General features: G+C 47.5%; 1 protein-coding gene across 1 annotated transcript in view; it reads right to left on the reverse strand.

Moving 5' to 3' along the window:
- PGM2L1 (phosphoglucomutase 2 like 1) overlaps positions 1–22,330 on the reverse strand; it is a 53,070-nt gene that overhangs the window by 26,148 nt on the left and 4,592 nt on the right. The window contains exon 2 of the mRNA XM_082219342.1: positions 12,102–12,269. Coding sequence (XP_082075468.1) covers positions 12,102–12,269 — 168 coding nt within the window. The remainder of the gene's footprint in view (positions 1–12,101; positions 12,270–22,330) is intronic.

Consider the following 22,330-nt stretch of genomic DNA (forward strand, 5'->3'; position numbering starts at 1 on the left):
ATCAGTTCTGTGTGCCTTGCCACCCTCATTATCATTGGGATGGTCTGCAAGCTGACGCCTCCTCCCAACAGTTCTCTGCCATCGATCGTGGTCACCTGCAGGGGGTTGCTTAAGGGGATAGTCTGTATCTGGTGTTCAGCAGCAAACTCCTTGCTCATGAAATTGCAGGAGCTGCCTGAGTCCAACAGCGCCTTTATTTTTAGGGGGTGTCCATTTTGCAACTCTAGCGACACTTCAATCACTAGAGCAGGTCGAGGAGCTTCTGGCACTGGCACTTGGGGAAGGGGCACTTTCACTGCTCTTTGGCCTGGCTGCAGTGCCCTGCTGGCAACCAGGCGTTGGCTTTTACCTGCTCCGTTTCTCCCTGCTCTTCCCCCTCAACAGTTCCCACCATCCCTTGCCATTCCTTCCTCTGGGGGCAGACTCTGGCAAAGTGGCCTGGCTGTTGGCAGAGATAGCATTTCCGGGGTCCCTTTCCCTCCTTCTTCGCCCCCTCACTGGGCTTTGAAACTGCGCGCGCGCGGGCTGTTCCGATTTCCATCGGCTCTGCCGGCGGGAAAGCTGGCTCAGGAATGTCTGGAATGCGTAACTCCTTCCAACGTTCCCCTCTCCCTTCCCGCCTCTCCAAGGCTCTTGCCTCCTGGCGCACTCCAATGGTCAGCGCAGATTTGGTCAGCTGATCCATAGACACCGCCCTGGGGCTCCTGGCCAGCTCGTCTTTCACAGCTGAAGAAAGACCTTCTTCAAATAGCATCTGAATGGGTGCTGCCGATAAATCCCACCCCAATCTGTGAATCAGCATGGTAAATTCAGTCCAGTACTCACGGACAGATCTGCTTCCCTGCTTGCAAGCCATTAGCTGTCTGCGCACTACCCCCTCCTCAATATCGCTGGAGAACATGATATCCATTGCACGAAAGAATTTCATAGTGTCCTTCAGGATATCGTTGTGCGTTGCCATCAGGGGTCGAACCCAATCTCGCGCCCCCTTCTCAAGATGCCCAATTACGAAAGCAACTCGGGATTCCTCATCAGGGAACTCATCAAACTGCACATTCAGGGCATATTGCATTTCAGTCCTAAAGGCATGGTAATCCTTGGGGTCCCCCCCAAACTTCTGCACTAATCCTGGTACCTTTCTGGGGAACTGAGTGGTTCTCCCCTTCTTGTCTGCATCTTGAGCCCTCCTCTCCTCGAGCCTCGCCGTCTGCAGCGCAAGTTGGACCTCCTCCACCCCCTGCGGCTCCGGCTCCTGCTGGGTCGCTCATGATGCCTTCTCCTGCACAGGCAGCGTACAGAGACTGTCGGACTGCTATCAGGGGATGATTAGCTGCTTGTGCTTAAAATAGTGCCCCTTCAGAGTTTGTGCGACCCCACAAACCTCTGTGTGTGACAGAGCTCCTCAGACATGTCTGCTCTAGTCACTTGTAGAGTCCGACAGTGGCTGTCTGCGGAAGCGCTTCCAGCAAAGAAGTTCCTTAACGGAAACGCGTCTCCTGGACTCACGACGTGACAGCTTCCGGCGAAGCATAGGTCTCCCTGCAGTTGCTTCTGACACCTCCCCGCTATTTTCGCTCGAAGTGTCTCTCACCCCTTTCTCTCCCCTGCTGCTTCCTGCCTGGGCTGCTGCGTCTCTCTCAGCATTACTGAGATCCTCCTCCAGAGACCCCGCGCTCCCCCTGCTGGTCCCTGCTTTGGCTGTTGACTCTCTCCCAGTCTCTGGGAGCCCTACCACTTCCCTTTCCTCCGATGTCAGTTCCCTGACACCAGGTATGAGGAATCTTTTTGGCCCAGAGAGCCAAATCTTTAGCTTCCCCCAATCCATCAGCCAACTCTGACAGGTGGGTAAGGCCACCCACCTATCAATCATCTGATGTCACAATTATGCCAGGCGACTGAAAGATGGGTGGTACTATGGGGGTTCTCTAAAGGCGACCCACAGGGGAAGGGTCTGCTTCACTAGCAAAGCAGCACCCAAACAGTACTGAACTTCACACATCAGCCGACATCACCCAGTGATGTAAACTGATGGTCAGGAGGGTGTGGTTTGGGGGAAATAACCTTATGGGACAATCTTGGCAGCAGGTCAAGACTGGCCCAAAGGCTGGAGGTTCCCCACCCCTGCCAGAAAACCTTCACAATGAATGGTACAGTGGTACCTTGGGTTACAGATACTTCAGGTTACAGAAGTTTCAGGTTACAGACTCCACTAACCGAGAAATAGTACCTCGGGTTAAGAACTTTGCTTCAGGATAAGAACAGAAACCGCACGGCGGCGGCATGACGGCAGTGGGAGGCCCCATAAGCTAAAGTGGTACCTCAGGTTAAGAACAGTTTCAGGTTAAGAACGGACCTCCAGAACAAATTAAGTTCTTAACCCGAGGTACCACTGTATTTACCCAACAGTAAAACAAATTATTCTTCACATAAGAATGGCTATTACTTATTCATACAGTCTCCAGCAAACATGGCATCTGCAGTTGTAGAACACTGTGGCCCAATTCAAACCACCATAGCTTGATTTAATTAGCTAATATGAACAAATATTGTGCCTCTACTCATAGACCCTTCCCACTCAGGGAAAATATTTAAAATATGGTTACCAGGCTTGGAATAGGCCAGGATAGTGAGCCATCTTCAACCGTGTTTTAAGAACCAGCCTTTTCCCAAAGTTGGTAACCATGGTGGCCCTGTTTAGACATTAACAGGAAATTATGGTTAACTGAAGACTTCCTGGTTTATTTTAGCACAGTGAGAATTGGTGCGGTCATTTATTTATTTAAAAGTATTTCTAAGCAGTGTGCAAACTGACATTAAAAACACTACCATACAGAAATCCATTGGTTTTTTGCATGAGGGTGACATGCATGGGCAAATGGATCATGCTCATCTCGGTTTATTCAGCTGTGGTATGAACATCCAAACTAGATGTCAGGGAACTGACATCAGAGGGAAAGGAGGTGATAGGGCTCCCAGAGACGGGGAGAGACTCAACAGCCAAAGCAGGGACCAGCAGGGGGAGCGCGGGGTCTCTGGAGGAGGATCTCAGTAATACTGAGAGAGACGCAGCAACGCAGGCAGGAAGCAGGGGAGAGAAAGGGGTGAGAGACACGTCCAGCGAAAATAGTGGGGAGGTGTCAGAAGCAACTGCAGGGAGACCCATGCTTCGTCGGAAGCTGTCACGTCGTGAGTCCAGGAGACGTGTTTCCGTTAAGGAACTTCTTTGTTGGAGGCGTTTCCGCAAACAGCCACTGTCGGACTCTAATAGTGACTAGAGCAGACATGTCTGAGGAGCTCTGTTACACACAGAGGTTTGTGGGGCCGCACAAACTCTGAAGGGGCACCATTTTAAGCACAAGCAGCTAATCATCCCCTGATAGCAGTCCGACAGTCTCTGTACGCTGCCTGTGCAGGAGAAAGCATCATGAGCGACCCAGCCGGAGCCGGAGTAGCAGGGGGAGGAGCTGATCCAAGCTTGGAAGAAAGATACCGAGCATTGGAGGTCCAACGGGCGCTGCAGACGGCGAGGCTCGAGGAGAGGAGGGCTCAAGATGCAGACAAGAAGGGGAGAACCACTCAGTTCCCCAGAAAGGTACCAGGATTGGTGCAGAAGTTTGGGGGGGACCCCAAGGATTACCATGCCTTTAGGACTGAAATGCAATATGCCCTGAATGTCCAGTTTGATGAGTTCCCTGATGAGGAATCTCGAGTTGCTTTTGTAATTGGGCATCTTGAGAAGGGCGCGCGAGACTGGGTTCGACCCCTGATGGCAACGCACAACGATATCCTAAAGGACACTATGAAATTCTTTCGTGCAATGGATATCATGTTTTCCAGCGACCTTGAGGAAGGGGCGGTGCGCAGACAGTTAATGGCTTGCAAGCAGGGAAGCAGATCTGTCCGTGAGTACTGGACTGAATTTACCATGCTGATTCACAGATTGGGGTGGGATTTATCGGCAGCACCCATTCAGATGCTATTTGAAGAAGGTCTTTCTTCAGCTGTGAAAGACGAGCTGGCCAGGAGCCCCAGGGCAGTGTCTATGGATCAGCTGACCAAATCTGCGCTGACCATTGGAGCGCGCCAGGAGGCAAGAGCCTTGGAGAGGCGGGAAGGGAGAGGGGAACGTTGGAAGGAGTTACGCATTCCAGACATTCCTGAGCCAGCTTTCCCGCCGGCAGAGCCGATGGAAATCGGAACAGCCCGCGCGCGCGCAGTTTCAAAGCCCAGTGAGGGGGCGAAGAAGGAGGGAAAGGGAGCCCGGAAATGCTATCTCTGCCAACAGCCAGGCCACTTTGCCAGAGTCTGCCCCCAGAGGAAGGAATGGCAAGGAATGGTGGGAGCTGTTGAGGGGGAAGAGCAGGGAGAAACGGAGCAGGTAAAAGCCAACGCCTGGTTGCCATCAGGGCACTGCAGCCAGGTCAAAGAGCAGTGAAAGTGCCCCTTCCCCAAGTGCCAGTGCCAGAAGCTCCTCGACCTGCTCTAGTGATTGAAGTGTCGCTAGAGCTGCAAAATGGACACCCCCTAAAAATAAAGGCACTGTTGGACTCAGGCAGCTCCTGCAATTTTATGAGCAAGGAGTTTGCTGCTGAACACCAGATACAGACTATCCCTTTAAGCAACCCCCTGCAGGTGACCACGATCGATGGCAGGGAACTGTTGGGAGGAGGAGTCAGCTTGCAGACCATCCCAATGATAATGAGGGTGGCAAGGCACACAGAACTGATAGCGTTTAATGTGGCCACCTTGGGAGGTGCTCCCATTATTTTGGGAATGAGCTGGCTAGCCCTACATGATCCGCTGGTGGGCTGGCATCAAAGAGTGGTTTCCTTCGGTTCCGCACATTGCTTAGAACACTGCAGGGGGGAAAAGGGGTCAGCAGGGGCCCAAGCCACCCTGGCAGGGACTGAAGTAATGGAGAAGGGGAAGGTGCCACCACAGTATGCTGATCTCAGCGACGTGTTCAGCGAGAAGGAAGCTGACCAACTACCTCCGCATAGACCCTTTGATTGCCAGATCAATTTACTCCCCGGAGCACAGCTTCCTGTAGGCAAGTTGTATGCCATGTCAGACAGGGAAATGCAGGAGTTGCGAGCGTTCATTGACAAGAACCTGAAGAGAGGCTTCATCAGAGAGTCCAAGGCAGCGGGGGGTAGCCCAGTGTTTTTTGTGGACAAAAAACACACGGACAAGCCGAGGCTGGTATGTGACTTTCGGGCCTTAAATGCAGTGACCGAGCCGGCGGCTTTTCCTATGCCCAGGATTGATGATATTTTGACCAGGGTGCGGAAGGGAAAGATTTTTACAAAGCTGGACCTAAGGGGGGCGTACAACCTGATACGTATAAGGAAAGGGGATGAATGGAAGACCACCATGTTCACCCCTTTGGGGGCATTTGAATACTTAGTTATGCCTTTTGGATTACAAACAGGCTCCGCGTGTTTTCAAGCTTTCATGAACCACGTACTGGGGCCTTTGCTCTACAAGAATTGCGTGGCCTTCTTAGATGACGTGTTGGTGTATTCGGAGAATGAGGAGCAACATGTGAGAGACGTCAGAGAAGTGTTGAGCAGGCTGCAAGCCAACAGACTGTGGGTGAAACTGGAGAAGTGTCAGTTTCATACCAAGGAGGTGGAATTCCTGGGGTACCGCTTGTCAGATAAGGGGTTGGCCATGGACCCCGGCAAGGTTCAAGCGGTGCTGGAATGGAAAACACCCAAGACCAAGAAGGATGTGCAGAGGTTCCTAGGGTTTGGAAACTTTTATCGTAAGTTCATCCGAAACTTCGCCCACCTGACGGCGCCCATCACGGACTGTCTCAGCAGCAAAAAGAAGTTTGTTTGGACGGGGGAGGCGGAGCGAGCGTTTGAGGAACTGAAAAGGGCCTTCGCCTCTGACGAACAACTTCTACATGTGGATTTACAAAAAAAGCTGAGGGTCGAAACAGACGCGTCGGACAGAGCCATAGGGGCGGTGCTTCTTCTGCAGCCGGGGAAGGAGGGGTCAGAGTGGCGACCGTGTGCCTTCTTTTCGCGAAAGCTGAACAAGTCTGAGAGGAACTACACGGTGTACGACCGGGAACTTCTTGCAATTTATGAGGCCTTCCGGAGATGGAGGCACCTACTAATTGGTGCGCAACAGAAGGTGCAAGTGTGCACGGACCATAAGAATCTAGAGTATTGGAGAACTGCGCGAGTGCTCAACCAACGGCAGTTGAGATGGGCCCAGGAGTTCTCCAAATTTAACTTTGAGATTTGTTACGTACCAGGCCCGGAGAACGTTAGGGCGGACGCTCTCTCACGCAAACCTGAATATTTGGAGGGAGAGGGTGCACCCGAAGAGACCCATGTCATTCCCGAGGACCGCTGGGTGTGTGGGGCGGCATTGGTGGGGCAAAGGGAACTGGTAGAGGGAACGGGGCAGGATGAATACGCCCAGGACAAACTCAGGAGTCTTAGGAGGGAGGGAGACAAACCCGGGGGTTTTGAGGAGAGAAATGGGGCGTTGTACTACAAGGGAGCGTTATACATACCTGAAGGGGAATTGAGGGAAAAGGTACTCAAGCAACTGCACGATAACCCCACAGCAGGGCATTTTGGGCAACACAAAACCATGTGGCTGGTTACCAGGGAATTCTGGTGGCCCAAGGTTAGGGAAGATGTACGGGAGTATGTGAGAGGGTGTGACCGATGCCAACGAGCCAAGGGGGAGAGGCGGGCGCCGGCAGGTTTATTAGAACCACTACCCACGCCGGAAAGACCGTGGGAGGCAGTGGCAATAGATTTCATGACTGATCTGCCCAGGTCCAAAGGGAAGACAGCCATTATGGTGGTGGTAGATCTGTTAACCAAGATGGCCCACTTTATAGCCTGCTCACATGCGGTCACAGCAGAAGAAACCGCCAAATTGTTTGTGGAAAATGTGTTTAGGTTGCATGGCGCCCCCTTGAGGGTGGTTTCGGACCGAGGGAAACAATTTACTTCCAGGTTCTGGAGGAAGCTCATGAGCTTACTGCATGTAGAGGTTAATTTCTCTACTGCCCGTCATCCAGAAACCAACGGGCAGGCGGAAAGAGCTAATGGTGTCCTCCAGCAATATTTGAGGTGTTATGTTAATGACAGAGAGAATGATTGGGTGGAGAAGCTGGCGTTGGCAGAATTTGCTTACAACAATGCAGAGAACGTGTCCACGGGGATGAGCCCTTTTTTGGCCAATCACGGGTGTCATCCCCGAGCCTTCCCAGGGGGGGAGGGGGAGAACTGGAGCGTTCCAGCAGCAGAACAGTTCGTTGAAGAAATGGAAGCGATCCATCGCCAACTCCAACTTAATTTAAACCGGGCGAAGGAGGAATATAAGAGGCAGGCAGACAAAACCAGAAGGGAAGGGGAAAGCATTAGGGTGGGAGACCAGGTGTGGCTGTCCACCCAAGGGTTACCATTTAAAGGAGGTTGTAAGAAGTTAAGACCCAAAAGACTGGGCCCATTTGAAGTCACGCAACAGGTCAACCCAGTGGCTTTCAGACTCCGGTTACCGAACCACATGAAGTTGCACCCAGTGTTCCACAGATCGTTGCTGTCACCGTATATAGGGGACAGAGAGGGGAGGGTCAATAGGGGACCAGCGATGGAGGAAAAAGAACACAGCTACCATGTAGCGGAGATTCTAGATTCCAGGTGGAAGGGAGAGCAAGTAGAGTATTTGGTAATGTGGGAAGGGGAACCGGAGTCGGAAAACACCTGGGTCAGGGCAGAGGATGTAGATGACGAGGTTCTAATTGAAACTTTTCATCAGAGATTCCCTCGTAAACCCCAGCCAGTGGCGAGGTTCCGGAGGGAATACTTCGCCACCACCGACGAAGAAGAGGAGTTGGAGGGGTTCTCAGATTCCGAGGTGGAGGAGGATTCAGCGAGTCGGAACGAAGACCGATGGAGGGAAATGTTCGAGACGTCTGAAGATGAAGAGGATTCGTTTCGGGGTTTCAGCTCCTCACCGCCCAGAGGAGAGGGAGGGGGCGGGGGGGAAGGGGGCCCTGGAGGGGAGGTGGATGTCAGGGAACTGACATCAGAGGGAAAGGAGGTGATAGGGCTCCCAGAGACGGGGAGAGACTCAACAGCCAAAGCAGGGACCAGCAGGGGGAGCGCGGGGTCTCTGGAGGAGGATCTCAGTAATACTGAGAGAGACGCAGCAACGCAGGCAGGAAGCAGGGGAGAGAAAGGGGTGAGAGACACGTCCAGCGAAAATAGTGGGGAGGTGTCAGAAGCAACTGCAGGGAGACCCATGCTTCGTCGGAAGCTGTCACGTCGTGAGTCCAGGAGACGTGTTTCCGTTAAGGAACTTCTTTGTTGGAGGCGTTTCCGCAAACAGCCACTGTCGGACTCTAATAGTGACTAGAGCAGACATGTCTGAGGAGCTCTGTTACACACAGAGGTTTGTGGGGCCGCACAAACTCTGAAGGGGCACCATTTTAAGCACAAGCAGCTAATCATCCCCTGATACTAGACCTCTGCCATGGACTCTCCAAGGAGTCTCTAGGACCTGGCATCAGAAATTATGCTTAGTGCAAAATGCAACTGATGTCAGCCCTAGCATGTTTCGTAGCAGTCTGCACTTGAGGTCTCTGATTAAGCAGATGGTTCCATAGGGAAGCAAGCAACACCTCACCCTTTCCAAATGCAGTACCACAATTTGTAATTTTACTTGGTCTGGGAGAACTTTTAGTACCAATTTCACTTTCAGAATGGCTGAAATAATGGTGCTGCTCATATTGAAAAGCCCTTTTTCTTCAGCTTCCCACAAATCCAGCATGGATGTGTACCATAGGACACCTCTTCTCTTGACTCAGCACAAAGCCAACATAGAGAGAGGCTCAAAACCTGAATGCTGATTAAGCTCCTGGCACTTCAGCCACGGCCAGCAGAAATCTCAGTCATGAGATTGCTGACCAGCTAGTTAGCATGCTTATCTGAGGCTCAGTAGGACTGCACTGCAAAGCCTTTCCCCCATCATGCTGACTTTGATATAGATTTAGCTGGGACACCATGAAGGGCTTGGGGGTCTGCAAGTTCATGCAAGGAGAATGGTGGACAGAGTTTCATACTGCCTCTTTCCCCCACAAAAGCGTAAGAACGGGGAGCTCCAGAATCTGAGGTGTAAGGTGCCAAAGGTGGCCAACTCCCCATTCCCATGCCAGCCTGCCAGATGCAACCCAGGCGGATGTGTGCCAAAAGAGGAGAGCAGCTGCACTACAATAAGTGCTTGATTAGCAAATAGTTCCAAACAGTATTAGCAAGCCAGCCAGGATACGATACAGGAGGGCATATGCAACCCAAGGCCGTTAACCAGTCTGTCCTAAGGGGAATAATCTTCCCAATCTAAATATTTCATTTCATTTCACTTTTCATTTGTATACCGCCTTTCTACATTACTACGTTACTATATGCAAGTCAGTTTACAACAAAATATCATACGGTAGACAACAAAGATGGTTTTATAACACTCTAATCCAATACAAAAAAGTCATAATAAAAACATAACTTTAAAATAACAACTTATATCAAATAGTTCTATTCAATAATCTAAGGTATACCTGTACAGTAGTACATCAGGTTAAGTACTTACCACATTTTTTGCTCTATAGGACGCACCGGACCATAGGACGCACCTTGTTTTAGAGGGGGAGAACAAGAAAAAAATAATTCTCCCCCTCTCTGCTCAGCGCCCCTTCAGCGAAGTGGCAGGAGAAACGGAGCCCCTTCCATTTCTCCTCCCGCTTGGCTGAAGGGGCGCTGCGCAGCTCTCCCTCTCTGCTGAAGCCAGGAGAGCAAGACTCTCCTGGCTTCAGCAAAAGGAACCTGAAGCCTCCGGAGTGTATCGGGAACTTGTGCTGTGCTCCGAAGGCTTCAGGTGGCTATCCCTGAAACCTGGAGAGTGAGAGGGGTCGGTGCGCACCAACTCCTCTCGCTCTCCAGGCTTCAGCGAAAACAACGCGAAGCCTCCACAGTGCGGAGGGAGCGCTCCCCCTGCGCTTCGGAGGCTTCACGTTGCTATCATTGAGGCCAAGGAGCCTGCATCCGCTCCATAGGACACACACACACATTTCCCCTTAATTTTTGGAGGGGAAAAAGTGTGTCCTATAGAGAGAAAAATACGGTACTTCGTTCCAGAGGTCCATTCTTAACCTGAAACTGTTCTTAACCTGAAGCACCACTTTAGCTAATGGGGCCTCCTGCTGCTGCTGCCGCGCCACCAGAGCACGATTTCTGTTCTCATCCTGAAGCAAAGTTCTTAACCCGAGGTACTATTTCTGAGTTAGCGGAGTCTGTAACCTGCAGTGTATGTAACCCAAGGTACCACTGTATTTGGCATGGCAAAGCTGGACCAGCCCTGTACTTATTTATTTTCTAGTCAATGCAAAATGCAAAAGTTTAGTCAAAACCAGCAATAGCTGGCAGCCTCCCAAAATGATTTCCCAGTCTTAGCCTTCACCAAAATGCAAATATAAACCTGAAACAAAGGGCTTGAAGAAGACAAACAAGGATTTTCAAGAACTCTTGAAGTTCAGGGGAAAACCTGCCTTAACCCACTTGTCAAAGAATGCTGTCTTATGCAACAAGAAATCATTACCGAAGAAAATAACCACCGGTCAGGGAGATAACCAGCAAAGCTAGCACAACAGTGTTCGCAGAGACTTCCTGGTATCTGAACTGAAGTCTTCTGCCAAGAATGCTTATTATTACTTAGCAGCCAATCCAAAGTTCCTCGTGCTTCCAGTAGACCAAAACACAAAGCTGGCACGTGCTCTTCAGGCTGTCACAGCATGAACACTTTCAAAGTGAACAAAACAGAGAGGTCAGAAAGTACAAAGCTGTGTTTGCTTCCTCAGCAGTCCAGCAAGGCCCATGAGCACGTTGAGTTCCTTAAAGCCTGCCCTGCAGTGAAAGTGCTTTGGTACTCCACATATGCACATATTAATTCAGCAATCATTTATAGTTGAAGGCTTTCAGCTTGTTAGCCGCTCATGTTCAACAAAGGGAATTACATTGACCATATGCACACGGGAAGCTCAAATTTATATAGCAAGGTAGTTGACTTTTGTGTGAAACAGCTCTCTTTTGGAGCTTCTGAACTTTCAGCAAAGCCAACATAAACCCCCAAAAGAGGAGCCACATTGATGTGTCGCTCAGCTCCTTGGGCACAGTTTTGCACAACTGGGTTCCTGCTTAGTGAGGCAGCCACGATGCCACTCTTTGTTTCCTCTGAATATACTGCCTTGGTGCTTCCACATCTTCAAAACACTTTTTAAAAACCCTTGCTATTCTGGCAGACCACAGACACTGAAGATTTTTTAAAATGAAAAATGTTTTGAAACCATAAGGCGGCAGTTCAGGGAGGCATTGACTGCTCCACCTGGTCTTTTTAACTGCACAATAACCCTGTGCGGTAGATTGAGAGCTAGAGACTGGCCTTAGCTAACTGCTCTAAACAGACAGACAAATTTGTTCCCCTGAATTCCCTGTGCAGACTCAATTGGACAAAGCTTTTGTTCACCATCCACTGTCCAGAGGTCTGCTCCCTCCAAAGACTCTGCCCTTTCTCCCTTGCTACCCTGTTTGCTCAGAACTCCTTCCCAGAACACCAATATGATGCCATCTCTCTTCCTTGCTATCCCTCATGGCCCACCTCTACCATGAAGGTTTCATTATAACCTGCTATTTCCTTGCCCTACTTTAACTCATTCTGCAATTATACCTTAGCATGTGCCAGTGCCACTGAAACAGCTGTACATGGGGCTCCACATGCCTCCACTCCCCGCACCGTTGTTTCCATTGTGCTGTATTTGATTGCAAGCTCCTCGGGGCAGGGATCTGTCCTCTTGTGCACACAGGTGACACTTTATAAATAACAATTTTTTTCCATTTCCTCTACTAATTGACTCCACTGCATCCATACTCTATGGGGCAACTACCACACACCAGAAAGGCTCAGGACTGGAAAGTGAAATGTTTGTATTTGTAAAATAATGTTGCAAGTTACTCGGAGTAGAAGAGGGACAGGCAGTAGCACATAGATTTCCTGCCGGCACCCTGTTGCCTGGAACTCACCTGTGTTGACTGGATCACAGTAAGATCATTGATGTAGCAAAAGCCGGCGCCCATAGCAGAGCGGAGCCCGGCAGTTCCAAAGGTAAGCCGATGGCACAGACGGTCCCGCAGCTCCTTATTCTTCCCATTTCGTAGCAAGTTTTCAATTTGCTCTTTCGTTTTCGGATTCTGCAAATGAAACACACAATAGGGTTATGTTTTACAAACACAAAACTCAGAACTGGACAGCATTTATGCTGCATGAAATCATGTATGTTTGGGTTGTATCCGAGGACTAAGTCTCACAGCCCTTTCAGCACACAAAAGCCACAATTGTTACGTCAAAATCTGCAGTAGCACACCAAAGCCAGGCCAAGTACAGAGCACCTGCCCTGCTGCCTTGACACAGCCTGACATGGTTATACACCAACATGAGCCTGGGGTGTGTGTGTATGTGCAGAATCTCTGCTGCTGTGGACAGGGAGGTTTGGTGAATCAACCCTCGCTGTTCTTCATCTGATTATGTCTTTACCCCTCTAGGGAAGTGAGTAAATGTGTCCCAAATACTCCAAACCAAGCTGATGTCAGTAGATAGCATCTTAATAAACCTCATGGCTGACTGCAAAGTCCGAACACTAGGATATAAGGGGTCACGGGCATTAACAGATCATACAGTTCATAGCATGCAGGATCTACTCCCTTCAAAACAAAACAAAGCAGATAGACCTATGTAAATTGTGCCAAGAAACATTTTCAAGCCAGAGAACATGTAGCATAAGTAGGTACGCTGCCCAGTTAGTCAATATGGAACACAAGGCAACAAAACAGCCACTTGTCAATAAAATATCATTAAAAACAGAGAATCAAATAAAATACAATAAGCAGCAGCGATAGTATCTGTAGCAACCCGCCCCCAACAATTACTACATGGTCCAAATGCCTGGCATCTCCAGACGCCACTGAGAAGATTGCCATCCTAGCCTGTGTTATGTGCAGGATGACGATCTAGTTCAGAGCTTTCCAAACTGTGTGTTGTGACAGGTTAGTATGTCAGCTATAGTGTGTAGGTGTGTTATGCACCATAAAAATATATTCAAGTTTACCTGAGAAGACGAAGAAAAACTAGAGGAAGAGCTAGTGTAGAGTAGTGATTAGAGTGCTGGAGTAGACTCAGGCCTGGGAGACCAGGATTCAATCTCCACTTGGGAATGAAGCCCATTGGGTGACTTTCAGCCAGTTACTGTCCTACAGCTTAACGTACTTTACAGGGTTGTTGTGAAATAAAAAGAGGGGGGAAAGTGTGTATGCCAACTTGAGCTCTTTGGAGAAAATGTGTGATATAATAATAATAATAATAATAATAATAATAATAATAATAATAATTCATTTAACCGATTCCCGTTCCCCCACCTTCTTAATGTCTATTTCCCATTCAGGTGTCCCCAGGGCACATGTATGAAGCACCAGCAACTCATTCCAGTCATATTCACTAAATGCTAAGAACAAGACAAAACCTGTTCTGAGATTAGGGGAAAATTCCAAGGTGATTTGTGGGAGCCTTGCACATATGCAAAGATTTGTTCTGCCAGACTCTCTGAAGTGGATATGTAATCACAGCAACCTTTGCTAGTTATTGCTTTCGTGCTTCAGCCAGAACTTGGAGCTGGCTGGCTGACAGCACGGAATGATCTTAAGTGCAATTTGTACTACATAATAAAACCAAACTACTTTTGATAACATAGAGTTGCTCAACAATATGCATGTCTCTGAAGCCATTCTCCACGGTGAGCAGGGTAAACAGGACTCCTCAGCAGGGGTTTAAAAAAGGCAATGGAATCTGAAGTCTCAAGGGTGAGTGAGCAACGGTGACATTTACCACAAAGAGGTCAGCCAGCTTCTAGGTCCAGCAACTGCAAGGCACCAATCAGCTTGTGAAGCCTGAATAATATTTATTTCAGAATGAGGAAAACACCCATGGTGCAGTTTTAATATTATTCAGTCTCCAGATCTAGCATTGAAAGCAGTTCAACAGAAGAAAGTCCTGAGAGTCACAGACGGAAACTTTAAAAAAAGTTTCATTTCCTGTTGAAACCAAAGCAACTATGCAGCACCATGGAAATGAATATCAACAAACGGTTCTTCGTGTCTGTTTTTTAATTATTCTTCATCTGAAGATATCAAGGCGGTTTACAATATAAAGACAAAAATACACACTGTAATAACAACCTGCCACTAGTTAATGAGTTTAATAGAATGCAAAAAAATAAAAAATCTATACAAAGAATCAAAGTGTTCAAAGTGTTGGTGCTGACCTTTAAAGCCCTAAACGGCCTCAGTCCAGTATACATGAAGGAGCGTCTCGTTCTGCCCGGACACTGAGGTCCAGCGCTGAGGGCCTTCTGGCGGTTCCCTCGCTGCAAGAAGCCAAGTTACAGGGAACCAGGCAGAGGGCCTTCTCGGTAGTGGCACCCGCCCTGTGGAATGCCCTCCCACGAGATGTCAAAGAGAAAAATAACTACCAAACCTTTAGAAGAAATCTAAAGGCAGCCCTGTTTAGGGAAGCTTTTAATGTTTAATATTTTAGTGTTTTGTTGGAAGTCGCCCAGAGTGGCTGGGGAAACCCAGCCAGATGGGCGGGGTATAAATAAATTTTTTTATTATTATTATTATTATTATTATTACCAACATCCAGATTACACACCCATATTCTGGAACACTTGAGCGTTTGGTGGGTGGTGGAGCAGATGCACTGACTGCTTTAGTCCTCACCCACTTCATTTAGTCCTCACCCACTACTGCCAGCATTATAACCCAAGTTCCCCTGATTCAAAACTATTTCTATCAGTTTCCATTCATTTATCGACAGATGCTCTATGCCACTGGCACCTGGCGGCCAGCTTTTGCAGGGCTTCAAGCCAATGACTTGGCTCTGATCAGGGTTGTAGGCATTCTGCCATTCTACAGCTGCATCATGAAGGAGTGGAATTTTATTATTTTTAGAATAAATCAATCAATAACAAATGCAGCTGGCTCCATGGCAATGAATATAGGGCAGCAGCAAAGCCATTCCTGCTACCACACTCCCCGCCTGCCCACTCCTGAGCAGCTCCTGCTTTGCGCATCTGCTGCAGGGTGGCTGTTCTCCAGTGCTGTAGCTTCATCCCACTCCACTCCATCAGCAAGACAAAAGGGGCAGAAGCTGCTGAAAATGGACCAGGATGTTGCTTAGGCCCAGCGCCAGCTGCTCTCCCCACCAATTAGAGGGCCTCGGAATTGGTTAGGCAGAGACGTAGTGCCACTATTATTATACTTCTTTCTGCACGAATGGGGTGGGGAATTGAATCTTGCCGAAAGGGTAAGGTGTGAGCGACTGCAAATAATGAACAAAGCAGAGGGATGATTCATAGACTGAGGGAAATTAACCTTGGTTGAACTCTACTATTTTCTAGGAATTAATGCTCCTTTCACCACTGCGGCCTGGAAAAACAGAATCTTGCATCCCCAACTATCTCTTCTACAAACAACACCAGGTCTAATTTTTGCTCTGAACTTTATTTGTAAAACAGGAGGATAAGAAAAATAAATTATATATCATAGAATGAGTAATAAAATGAAAAGGAGGTAGAAACTGTGAGCTGAATTCATGTTATGACGAATGTTGTTGCCAGACAGAATGACCCCCCTCTCCACCAGCCCCCACACACTGTTCTGGGGGTTCTCCCAACCCCCTCCTGCTGTTTTGGGGGCACATGGGGGGAGGAGGGCAGGGACAGCACCGTTGCACAAGCTTATGTCCTTGCACAGGGTTTTTGCTGATGGGATTTGATAGGTGAATCCCACCCTGTAGATTTATATCTCTAAATAACACTCAATGGAAGGTAAGCATTTATTGATAAATGCCATTTTGCATTTTCTTTTGCAGGGAAATGAAGGGCTAGACTCACGCATGGCTGCGCATCGGGAGGTGAGCTGTAACAGTCACTCAGTATAACTCCTTGTACTAGCACTGTTTTACAAACCTTGGCTGGATCTGCTGGCAGGGTTAGTAAAGAGTTTAGCCAAGGACGATTTGAAGTTTGCTTAGTCAAAATTTGTCCACTATTTTTTGTTGAAGAAACAGAAAATTTTAAGTGGGCGCAAAACCCATTTGCAACTGATGTCACAAAGTTGTCTTTCTGCAAAAAGAGCGCATTTTAAAAAATATTTATTTATTGCTTTTCATAAATATATTATTTTATTTATTTATTGCACTGTAAAATACTTGCTCTTCAAGCACAATATTCCATTAAATTCAGAGCTGCCTTATTGCTGCATTTTAACTATTCTCCCCTGCCCCACCCACTCTTTGCATCTCAACTTGCAACTCTGTAATGACAGGTCATGGCAAGGAGAGGGAAGGCTGGGTAATGAAAGGCTCTTGAAAATGTGTAGAATGGTCACTTTCTTCCTACGGCTACCATATCAGACAGTGGAACTCTAGCAAACTCTTCAAACACCCCACCCCACCAGCTTAGGAGAAGAAAAAGACAACATACTACACACACTTTCCCATAGTGCTCACTAGTAGCTAGAAACTACTTGCTTTTTCCCCCCAGGTACAAATTATAAGCATGCTTTTTATTTTATCTATTTGGGTTGCATCCAACAATTCTGCCTTCCAGGGAGGGAAGAAATTTCCAGCAATTCTCCCTCTCGCTGCTGCTCTCCCCCCCCCCCCCCCGCATTCTGGAACCCTCCAGACAATTTTAGGAAGGGGAGGAGGGGAATTGCTGAAAATTATTTCCTTCCCCATTCCGATGACAGAAACCTGTCAACTGAACAAGGTTGTTTGATACAACCCTTCATAGCTCACCTCTCCTGATTCGTCAGACACAAGACTACAACAATTAAACTCTGACAAATATAAAACGGTAAAAGAGGCACACACACAATGCAATATCCTCTAGGCATGCAAAGGAACAGCACCAGCGCAAGCTTTCGAAAGCCAAAGGAACAGGTTTCTTCTGCTTTTCCAAGAACCAACTTGATGATTTACTTTCATCTCTCACCTGGAAAGAAGAGAGGAGGAGGCGAGCACCAGAATGCAAAGAAAATTAAAGACCAACACCACCTCTCCTACTATTTTTTAAATTTATTAATTAAGGTATTCAGCAAAGATTTAATCAGAGTAAAGGTAAAGGTATAGGGACCCCTGACCATTAGGTCCAGTCGTGACCAACTCTGGGGTTGTGGCACTCATCTTGCTTTATTGGCCGAGGGAGCTGGCATACAACTTCCGGGTCATGTGGCCAGCATGACGAAGCTGCTTCTGGCGAACCAGAGCAGTGCACGGAAATGCTGTTTACCTTCCTGCCGGAGCGGTACCTATTTATCTACTTGCACTCTGACGTGCTTTCTAACTGCTAGGTTGGCAGAAGTTAACCAGAGTAGACTCAGTTAAATGGACATGACTAAGCTAGGCCCATTAATTTCAATGGGTCTGAGTAAAACTTAGCTGAATAGCATTCTAAGTTTATATCCTGCCCTTGATCCCAAAGGAGCCCAGGGTGGCAACTGGACCTGGCGAACAGGTAGAAGCAGAACAGCTGCCTGCCACTGTGTGTGGCTGAATATGATCCCATCTCCCCACACCCAGGAGCTGAAATATGCAGAATGTTTCAAAGGACAGCCCCACCTGGAGCACCTACTATAGCCCTGGAACCAATGGAAGGACAAAAGGACGGGAGGCTGAAGAATCAATAAAGGGGCTGGGACTGATCCTCCCTTCTAGGGAGTCATGATGCTGCTTTTCAGAGCAAGACAAATGATGCACATATGCCCCCTGGGCTCTTCCGCCATCCAGCAACAGGTTGGATTACTTAAGATCAAGGCAATTCAGGTTTTGACCTGAAATAGCCAAGCAAAATATATGTGATGGTGATGATGATGAATTAAATATATATACCACCCTTCATCCAAAAATCACAGGATGGTTCACAAAATTATAATACAAAATGAGAACACAAAATACATCATAATAAAAATTTCAAAAAACAATAAGCCCTATCCCACTCCCATTATCATCTTGCCCATAACATTTTATTTATGTATAGCCATACTTTCTAAATCAGCATGCATACCCAAAATAAAATTAGCACACGCTAATCTTAAAAAGACCTGAAAGATATGAAAGTAAGCCTAATTCAACTGAATGGGTATATCTTTGAAAGATGTGAATTATTTCTACATGAAATTTAGTGATATGGGCGGAAGGTTTTCCAATATGTGGAGTTTTCCAGTGCTTATTTTTTCTGCAGAAAAAATTCCATTAATAAGTTCAGCTTTAACCATGAATGGATGCCAAATGCAAAGACACTATTAGGAAAGCTTGGCAGGTTCAAGGTTTTTAGCACTGTTCACTAAATACAAGTAAAATAAACAAGAGTATCAGAATTTTTTCCCAGTGAAAGGGTTCCTATGCAAAATTACCATAACATTTTTTTTCTGGAAAACCCACACCACCAGTTAAAATGGTGTAGAGTTTGTCACACTGTAAAATTGCATCCCTATTCTCTAACCAGTCCTTCTGCACCCTGCACGCTATGCTGGAAGTTTTACTGAGCAAGCCAGATTAGATCTTACATCCCTAGGCTGTTATTTTCACAGCAACACAGCACCTGAGCATGCACAATACTGATTCACCAAGCTCCAGCATAACTCTTTGCTCTACACACCGCCATCTTCAACAGAAATCGGACATTCACAATGCAAACCAAATGAAGAAAGTCGTTTAGTGTAATGTGAGAAACATTTAAGTATCTTCTTTATAACACCAGAGAACAAGCTGCAGTTACGCACATATCTTAAATGGTCAGCTTCACAAGAGTACATTTTTTGAATATTTTTAAAACTGAGAAGTGATCTCATTTGTGCAAAATTCCAAGCATGAGAAAGGGCAGTAGCTCAGTAGTAGAGCATTTCTGTTTTGCCTGCAGAAGGTCCCAGGTTCAATCCCTGGTATCTTCAGGTAAGGTTGGGAGAGATGCCTGCCTGCCAGAAACCCTAAAAAGCCACTGTCAATCAGAGTAGACAACATGGAACTAGATGGACGGCCCGTCTGACTGAGTATTGTATAGGGCTGCTTCCTATGTTCCTATGTTCCACTGAGAAGAGCGAGCTGATAAAGATGAGGCAGATCTGTGTTTTTCCACAATTTGAAAAGTTTCCATAGTGGGTGCAGAATCAAAAGCCTGAGATAGGAGCCAAGCAAAGAAAGCCCTGCTGTAAAACACGGCTAAAAACAAGGGATTAAGCTCTTACACTGTAGACAATCCTAATGTGATTCATATTGTTGTTTCCTAAAACCTTTACAGTGGTACCTCAGGTTACAGACGCTTCAGGTTACTGACTCTGTTAGCCCAGAAATAGTACCTCGGGTTAAGAACTTTGCTTCAGGATGAGAAGAGAAATCGAGCAGCGGCAGCGGGAGGCCCCATTAGCTAAAGTGGTACCTCAGGTTAAGAACAGTTTCAGGTTAAGAACGGACCTCCAGAACGAATTAAGTTCTTAACCTGAGGTACCACTGTATATAGATTTATATTTGTCTTATCTAAATTCATAGCCAGTGCCCTATAGGACTAATCCCCTTTACAGAGTGTTCGTGACTTATCAGCGCAGACATCCCTGCCCAACTATCCATAAACCTATAAGCCTAAGAATTTGATGTACTGTAAATTATATTCACCTCCTCCTAACTATGGCTCATTAAATATGACAAAATACTAGGCCAGCAAGAAGTTACAAGGAAGGAGCAGTTTTACTGTCTTCATGGACGCAGTACATTAAGCTTCAGTTTAATTATATGCTGCTTTCCACAAGAAACTGTGCCCGCAGTGGTTCACAATACACAATAATTTACCAAAATTCTGGCAAAAAAAAGGTTCCCTGCCATACATTCCTACTTCATAATTCCCCTGACATTCCCAGTGAATTGTGGCAGCGATTAAGCTCTTCAAAATGCAGCTGCCTGAGGTGAAGTGAATTCAGCTGCATTACATCTACATTTTGGAGGCTTGCTCACCTGGATCAGACCCTGGCGCAGAAATCAACATGCCAAAGATGAAATCCAGGATCACTTGAGCAAGGCTTCAGAGAGCTTGCATAGAAGCAATCTACAGCCTGTTATCTGATGTGCCAAAATAAATACACGCATGAACTTCATTCCTTACAAGTTTCCATTAAGAACCAGGCCTTGTATGGGTTTTAGTAGGGAGGTAAAAAGTCGCTTCAAGTTATCCAAATAATAATATGAATACATTGTATGTGGTATCCAATTGGGTCATTCTCACAGGAGACCCACATAAATCAATTTCAGTGGAATGACTCTGAGGGTGACTGTCAGATATGTAATCCTGTAAAATAATTTACCGTAAATTTCGCTCCATAACACGCAGATTTTTCCTCCTGGAAAGTAAGGGGAAACGTCTGTGCGTGTTATGGAGCGAATGCCTACAGATGGCGGGGGAATCTGCTGCAGTCGTGAGCAGTCCGTGGCTCGCTTTGAAACAGCAAAGCGGGTGTAAGCGGCTCCTGTCAGATAGCGGAGCCGGGAAGGAGGGAGAGAAGCAGAGCGGGAGTTGGCTGCTTTAAAACAACCCCGTGCTCTCTGTCCCTGCCTGCAGTTTTTTGCTGTCCGATTTTGGATTAGGCACTGTAGGGGCTGTGTGTGTGTGTGTGTGTGTGTGTGTGTGCTTGAGCTATCGTTCTCCTCCTCCTGCTTCCCCTTCACTCTCCCGACGTTAGAATCCACACTCTGTGTGTCTGTGTGTGCGTGAGGGCTGCTTCTCCTCCTGCTTCCCCTTCACTCTCCCCACGTTAGAATCCACACTCTGTGTGTCTGTGTGTGCGTGAGGGCTGCTTCTCCTCCTGCTTCCCCTTCACTCTCCCGACGTTAGAATCCACACTCTGTGTGTCTGTGTGTGCGTGAGGGCTGCTTCTCCTCCTGCTTCCCCTTCACTCTCCCCACGTTAGAATCCACACTCTGTGTGTCTGTGTGTGCGTGAGGGCTGCTTCTCCTCCTGCTTCCCCTTCACTCTCCCGACGTTAGAATCCACACTCTGTGTGTCTGTGTGTGCGTGAGGGCTGCTTCTCCTCTTGCTTCCCCTTCACTCTCCCCACGTTAGAATCCACACTCTGTGTGTTTCTCTGTGTGTGATTTGCTTCCCATTCACTCTTCCTGCGACTTTAGAATCCACACTGTGTGTCTCTCTGTGTGTGAGGGCTCCTTTTCCTCTTGCTTCCCATTCACTCCCCCAGCGCCCCTGCGACTTTAGAATTGACACTCTGTGTGTCTGTGTGTGTGTGAGGGATCGTTCTCCTTCTCTTGCTTCCCATTCACTCCCCCAGTGCCCCTGCGACTTCCAGCGCCCTGCAACTTTAGGGCCAGTTCTCTCTCTCTCTCTCTCTCTGTGTGTGTGTGTGTTGACCTCACTGTGCTTGTTGGGGGAGAGTGTTGGTCGCACTTTTTCTTGATTTGTCTCAGAGTGGTTACTATCGTGGTTTCCTTGCTGGGGAGGAGGGAGAGATGCAGAGCCTGCTTGTTCTAAAGGAGCAAAGCCGGAGAGGAGCCTCTCCTGCATTATTAGCAGCACCCTTCTCCACACACCCCCCCCACGTGTGCTCCTTGTCCCTTGAGTGCTTTTCCTTCCTTCCCCACTTAAAACGTGGTTACAAAGCACAGATCCACATGGATCCTCAGGATTTTTGCACTGGGTCACCCCAAATTCACCATCAGATCACATAGCATGTCCATGGCTACAGCCTGCACAAAAAACACACACGCACCCACTGTTTCATGGGGCCGCAATGGGGCAAAAACGTGGTTACAAAGCATGGACCCACATGGATCCTCAGGATTTTTGCATTGGGCTACCCCAAACTCACCGTCAGATCACATGTCTGTGGCCACAGCATGAACCACAAAAATCATACATCCACTGTTTTGTTTAGAATATTTTTTTCTTGTTTTCCTCCTCTAAAAACTACGTGCGTGTTATGGTCAGGTGCGTGTTATAGAGCGAAAAATACGGTATCCATGGCAGGTCTAATTCCAAGACCTACAGCCTTATCAACTATGCACATTTATTATGCATGCTTTTTGCTTATGACACCATAAAATATCATATACAATCAATTTGCTAGATAAATAATACATCCCACTGTAATCAATGGAGTTTATTCCCTGAAAAGTGTGCATATAATTGCAGTTTTAG

Source organism: Podarcis vaucheri, assembly GCF_965113315.1.
Source record: "Podarcis vaucheri genome assembly, chromosome: 4".
Lineage (NCBI taxonomy): Eukaryota > Metazoa > Chordata > Lepidosauria > Squamata > Lacertidae > Podarcis > Podarcis vaucheri.